We start from the raw sequence: 7249 nt of genomic DNA on the forward strand, positions 1-7249 counted from the left end.
GACACATGATCCTGAACACAAGGTAAAAAGAACAGACCCAGCTGAAAATGCTTTATGAAGCTACATGCAATGAATTATATTTGCTACATGGAAATTATTTTTTCACTGGTAGGACTAATATCACATTTAGCACCTTGATATGACAAAGAACCTTCAAATCACATTTCTAAATATAGAACATAATCCACTTTAAGACTATAGTATATATGTAAGTGTTTATGACTTTGAGAAAAGCAGATTTCTTTCTTCTTAGTAAATGTTGCTACCTTTAAAGTACATTGAGGCTATTAAAATATTCTGAACTTGAATTATTAATGGAGAAACTGGCTGAATTTTCTATAAATATTTTAATAATGATCCTAATCCAGCATGCAATGCTAGCATGTGGCTAAGACTGATGCTTCCAAAAGCCTCCCAGACCCTGCAATTCTTCACAGAAATGAGACTTCAGCAGATAGTTGCAAAGCTGTGAGTTTACATTTAGCTGGAGACCTTCTGTTTGAACTTTAACTTCTCCAGGAATTTATTCTATGTGCTGTTTCAAATACTGATGCAAACAAAATTTGATCAGGATCCTGTTTTCATTCTTTTTTCATTTGCAGAGGCTGCTCACAAAGCTCCCTTCCTTAAGTCATTCCCTGTACAAAGCACAGCACATTCCTTCAATTGGTTCTTTTTAATTGCTAAGACATCACACATAGCAACAACAGGTTCTAGCCAAACCCCTTGGGATCACACAGCCTTATCTGTTGGTGGTCTACTACTGCTCCCACTTCATGTTCTTCACAATGCCTGTGGTTACTCGCCTAGCAAAAGGGATGAGAGCTGCACTTTTTTCCAATCTTGTCAGTCATTTCTTTTTGTGCTAAGTAGGAAGAACAAAATCACCTCAGAAGTTTCCTGAACTCAAAAACTGAGCAGCAAGCTGGTTTCTGTGATCCAACTGGAAGCATCAACCTTTTACCCTACCCTTCTCCTCTTTTCCTAGGAACTATTACACTCATCAGGATTTTCAATGAAGAGGTATCTAACGTCTCTTCATGCATTCTTTATCAGCTCAGATTGGTCTCAGTTGCTATGAATAACAGCAATGAAAAACAGAGCATGTTTTTAAAAGAGATCAATGTCTCCCTCCATTTTTCCTATCCTGTGCATCTCCAAGCTGTCCATTATATGTCTGCATCATGCTGCAAAGCAGGATAGCAAGAGAACAAACAGCAAGAGAGCAATTGAACTGCTGCGTACATAATGCAACAGCAAGCAACTAATCTGATTTACAAGACTTGGAAAAGAAGCATCATCCACTTACATGATGCAAGTCTTCAGGAATGTTTTTGCAATTATAACATTTTGCAATAACAGTATTTTCTATCTGTGTCAATGCTGAGCTACCATAGCACCAAGACACAGCCAGACACTCCTTATTCAAATGTGATAATGAGAAATTATTAGAGTATTGCTTAATAATCACATTTTAACCCTGCAAGACATCCCACAGCAGAACAGACCAAAGCTCCTGACCATACTGAAAGTCCATCAAGACATGAGCACTACCATAAACACAGAAGCTTTCACAAGCCTTTTGCCAGATACCTTCAGATACTGCTCCCTGCCACAGCACCTTCATGTCCAGTTCTCTGAGGAGTCAAGTATTTGGTGACAGCAACTGTTTTACAGCAGCTGTTTGGTTAAAAAGTCAGTATGATTCTGAATGAAGAGGTGTAGAACTGATTACTTGCCATCCTCAATATGGCCTGAGGTCAATCACTAAGCCCCTTTTTTTTAATTTATGCAAGTATACGCAGACCAGATCCTGGATGAATGTTTGGTCTAATTGACCAAGGTGTAATCTACAGGCTGTACTGACAGCAAACACCACCAGGCTTCCTACTTAGGAACATTGTTACTGAGAAGTTCAACAGAGCTGCTGCCCTGGCCAGGCAGTACCAGCCCATGTGATCTTCTGCCAACCTCCAAATACCACAGCTGGACCAAGACATTTTAAAATCTTTTACAGATAACTTTATTGTAGTCAAAAAAGAATTCTCTATTTCAGTCTCAGCTAGTTACTCCGAGCAAGAAATCAAAGGCCCCTGAACGAGATCAGGCAATCAGACAAAAAAGAAAAAAGAAAATTACAGGATAAACAGACCTAATCTTTGCTTCATTGTAAGAATCTGATCATAGGAAACTTTATCTTTGCCAATGATACAGAAGCAAATCAACCATGAGACACTTTTGTCTGGAATTTAAACCATATTATCTTCATGGAGTATCACTATTTTCTATCAGTATTCTAACAATTATATGTTCCTTGGATGCACAAAAGTAAGCACTTTTTTGACCTTTAACATCAAACTCTGTCTTTTCTCAAACAAAAATCACTCACTGTTTTGCACAAATCCAAATGTTGAAGCCTCATCCCAAATGTACTTTCACAAGACAGCAAGAAAAAAGGAATCAGAGGCAAACACAACCCACTCATATTTTGTCTCCCTTCTTCCAATTCTGTTTTATTTAATTCTTCAAAAATAAGCAGTCCCCCCATATCGTCTCATAAGAAAAAAAATTACTGTACATTTTCTTCATCAAATATAACATACCTAAGTAAATTACAAACTCATTATCTTTCTTTAAATAAGCCTAGACACGTCTACTTAAAAATTATTTGATCTTCTGTAACAGAAGAAACTGTACACCCTTATTTAATAGACCAACAAAAAGCATTTAAAAAATACAATCACTGTCCCCTTTTATTAACATGACATCAATACATATTTCTTCCTTTGCGTTTGCAAGTAAAAGGGCAGAGTTGGGAGTAGAAAAATATTCCTCAACAGAACAGTTACCACTAACCTCTCATACTAAGAAAAACTGATCACAGCTGCCACCTGACAACAGAGTAGCACAGATAAGAATTCTAAAAGCCTTGAAGAAATTGCATAACTGACAAAATTACTGTTCAGCAAAGCACCAGCTGCAGTACATTTAAAGGGATGTATCACAAAATATACCAAAGGTCAGTATCACTTTCAGCAATTTTAAAAATTAGTACCTAGAAAGAGTGAGAGAAAAAAATCCCAAGCCCTCAGATGCCTAATGCTATTGTACAGCTACATTAAAAGGATGCCTAATCTGAAAACCAGGACTCAAACTACAGAGGGCTTCATTTTTTTAAGGAGCTGCAATTCAGAGGACACAAGTGGGACATAGACCATTCTGTCCTCAAAATCATGAAGAATCCACCAAACCACACATTTTTTTCAACTATTTACTTACCATCTTCCATGTCCTCTTCAGTGTTGTTATGTCCATCAGCCATTGCTACGTTCCCATTAATAACAGGATTTTGAGTAATTCTTGGAGGATCATCTGTATCTCCAGCTAACAAAGGGGAAAAAAAATTAATCAGCTATATTTATGTTTCTGTTTCAGGTAGAGCTTATATGAGAATCAATTTTTTCCAGACAAATGGCATACTTTTTCCCTGAAAAACGTTAGCTACTGAAGTCACAACCCAACAATTATACTAGTATGTGCCCCCTTGCAAAATTCCTCAAATAGATGAATAGTTACAGATTAAGCAAAAAGTCCACATTAATGAAAATACAAATTTGAAGAACATAGATTGATTCTTAAGTTTCCAAATGGTCTTACAGTCAGCATCCACAACCAAGTCTCATTAAATAAATAAATGAAAACTTTAATAAACATTCCACATTTTTATACAGGTATGTTTGTAATAGCAAACTTTCTAAACTAACAATTAATTTTTAAGACTTCTTCACTGGTTTAAAAAATACAAACACAACCTAAACATTTAATCAAATGAAATAGTAAGTTTTAAAATCCTGGGGAAACTGGAAAGGAAATCCTTTTCCATTTCAAATATTTTAGAGGTGATATTTTCCAGATTCTGTCTATCACTGCTATTAGATTTTGCCACAGAAACTGTTCATAACATACATAAATGCCACTAAAACAAGAGATATGAAACAATTTCATGAACTAAAACCCCACTATCTTAAAGATGTGAACAAACATCTTCCCAGTTTATCCCAACAACTGAGCAACCCCTCTTTCTACTGCTTGCACATGAAAAGCTGATGGATCATTTCAGCATGATTACAGGGAAGCAGTTATGCTCCTGAATGAACTGGTTTTTATTATCAAACTGTAAAACCTACAGCCCCTTTCAGCCACCTCAAGGACAACCACTACATAAAAAAAGATGCTCTTTAAAGTCTCTGATAAGTTTCTCTTTGAAATACCAGCCCTGCTATTAACTTGTATATTCTGCTAGACCACAAAACCCGCAAAGTCACTGTCTGGGCAGTTTTATACCCCAGAGCCACACAGCAGTTCCTGAGGGCGTGGGCAATCTGTGCGGCAGGAAGGGCCCGGCCCCCCGTCAGCACCATGGACAGAGCGCGGGCGGCCCGAGGCCCGCGGGCGGGACGGGGGGCACGGGGGGGTGCAAGAGCGGGTGCGAAGGGCGAGACCAACTAGGCTAAACGCTCGCCTCCCTTCTGAAAGCAGCTGGATGTCCTGTACCGGCTGTACAAACAGGCGAGGAGCAGCGGAGCTGCAGCGATCACCCCAGAGGCTTTTTCCAGCCGCCGCCTCCGGGCAAGGCTGCCCTGAGCCACGTGAAAGGTGAAGTGGGTCAGTCACCGGTTGCCTCAGTCCTACTCTCCCGGCAGGCAGGCTCAGGTGTGTGCCACACGCTCAGGTGTGTGCCACACGCTGCTGCAGCCTCGTTCCAACGCACAGCACACAGGAAATGTGTTCCGATTCACAACCGGTGTTCCTATTCTGATTATGTACTCATCTAGTAAAGCCACAGAACTAAGAAGCACTGCCCTGAGCACGAAGAGATGCCTCAGTCCTACTCTCCCGGCAGGCAGGCTCAGGTGTGTGCCACACGCTCAGGTGTGTGCCACACGCTGCTGCAGCCTCGTTCCAACGCACAGCACACAGGAAATGTGTTCCGATTCACAACCGGTGTTCCTATTCTGATTATGTACTCATCTAGTAAAGCCACAGAACTAAGAAGCACTGCCCTGAGCACGAAGAGAAACAGATCAGGTTAGAGACTTACTTCTGGATTAGAGCTACAAAGATCATAAATTCGAAAACGGCTTTCAGAGGCTTACCAGGATGCAGCAAATCTCACCTAGGCACAAGCAAAATGTGCCTGTAGAAACATACAGCATGCAGCACCCACAGCAATGGGCACTGCTTGCTCAGTACTAGCACAAAATCAAAATCAAGGATGTTTTGAAGTTTTGATTTTATTAGAAAAAGGTTTGCAGAAGGACTGGCTCCTGACAATACAGCTGTAGAAGCCTCCACTAGCAGCTCTCAGTACCACAGCAGATCACCAAGTAAAAATAAACAACTTAATTACAACAAAATTAAGGAGGGACAAGCTTTAACTGCTGCAACTCCACAAAAGGAACAGGCACAAGAAAGAGTAAGACAACCACTAAGTTTGTTTCCACAGCTTGTCCTTTTTTTTAAACCTTTCAACAGCAGCATGGTGGGAGTCTAACAAGGAAGCTGCTGTCCTGTAGGTCACTTCTGTCCTACCTGGAAGCATCCAGCATACCTACAGTAATACAACAATTTCTTACACTAAATTAATAGTAGTATTTTTAATTTATTTTTTTTCAAGTTATCATCAAGACAACTTAGTATCTAGAAACAAACTGAAGCAAACATCTGAGGAATAGTCAGTTCTTCACTAAAAGCTCATCCAAAATATTATTTTAACAGAAGATACAAATTTTGGTACCCTATTTTATGGGGAAGGAGCTGCCCTTAACTAATAAAATTAAGAGATTTCTATGAGGTACTGCTCTACATTCCTCAAAACTATGAATGGTTAGCAGACAAGAGGGAGAAAATGCGGAAGAGATCATAGCAAAAGCAATCAACTTAAAAGATAAACACAGGCAGCTTCTTAGAGATCCTATTTAGTGATAAGATAAACTGAACATGATGTATGCCACTGCTGCTTTTTCTGACAGATATTGACACTCATTTTGTAACACAGCTTTCAGATAGTTAACCCAGATAACACTAGCAAATAATTTTTGTTTCTGTGAATAAAGGAAATTTTTAACTTCTAATAAAATCCAACTATTACAGTAAACACTTAGTAAAAACAAAACACAGTCCTTGTTCAACAGGTTTACTAGCAAGCAGTATGACACTCATTTTCAACTATAGTATTGAAAACAGGTAATTTATATTTTTCTCTGTTATCTTTAAGAACTTATAGGAAAGAAATTGAAAAAAATTGAAAAAAAGAATTGTCAAATCATACCAAGATTTAATTAAGAAACATGTTTTCCTTCTCCTCAAGCAGAACGCTGCCAAAGACTTATTCACTTATACAACACAGGATTAAGAAAAAGAAAAAATACCTGCCCACACTGGCCAGGAAAACCTTCCTACCAAACATACTAATAAATACACTGCTGTCTTTAATGCTGCTTAAACCAGTGTGTCAACATCACTCCAGTCACGTCGTAGACCAGAACACCCAGTTTTAATTGTATCCTTGGAATCAAGCTGCAGTCTATTAATCAACCAAATTTAACATAAGTCACACAAACGAAGAAATTATTAGAACAAAGCATGAAGTGACCTTATGAATTAGGAATGTTTTTAGCTCCTGAAATACAGTAATGCAAAATATTACATAAATATAGCTTTCAATACCTGAATTTTAGACACTGACAAACTGCTGAAGAGCACTTGTTTTCTACCTCCCCAAAATGCAACACACACAACTTTGTAGCTATTCACTAGTTACAAAAAGGAATGCAAGACAACATGAAGAACAGTGATGACCATATATTTTGAAACATTTAGGGTTATATAGAACTTTCTCTCTACCCATGCCACTACATTACAAACAAGCAACATAGCTTGAAGTGGTTCAAGGGGATCTCTGCACTTTGGAAGCTAAAACACCTTCCAAGAAGAGGCATTTCAGATATTGAGTTTGAGCAAAATAAAAGCTTTCACTTATTTACTGAAAGATCATGAATGCTGAAATGAAATCAGGTCTAAAAATTGATGTATGCAGCTAGAGCATGACAACATAGTTTGGGAAGTTAGTAACAAGTGTTAGTCACCCTGTACAGACAAATTACTGCATCATATATAAACAAGTGTGCAGGTGCACACTTCTCACTGCTCCTTCAGTAAGTCTATCACTGAAGTGTTGAGATGAAAG

General features: G+C 38.6%; 1 protein-coding gene across 1 annotated transcript in view; it reads right to left on the reverse strand.

Moving 5' to 3' along the window:
* The window catches only part of USP7 (ubiquitin specific peptidase 7 (herpes virus-associated)), a 38366-nt gene extending 34988 nt beyond the window's left edge, over positions 1-3378 (reverse strand). Inside the window, exon 1 of the mRNA XM_009995503.1 lies at positions 3280-3378. Within this exon, the coding sequence (XP_009993805.1) occupies positions 3280-3322 (43 nt within the window). The 5' untranslated portion in view covers positions 3323-3378. The remainder of the gene's footprint in view (positions 1-3279) is intronic.
* Positions 3379-7249: the final 3871 nt, after the last annotated feature.

The sequence above is a fragment of the Chaetura pelagica genome, unplaced genomic scaffold (assembly GCF_000747805.2).
Source record: "Chaetura pelagica isolate M959 unplaced genomic scaffold, ChaPel_1.0 scaffold124, whole genome shotgun sequence".
Lineage (NCBI taxonomy): Eukaryota > Metazoa > Chordata > Aves > Apodiformes > Apodidae > Chaetura > Chaetura pelagica.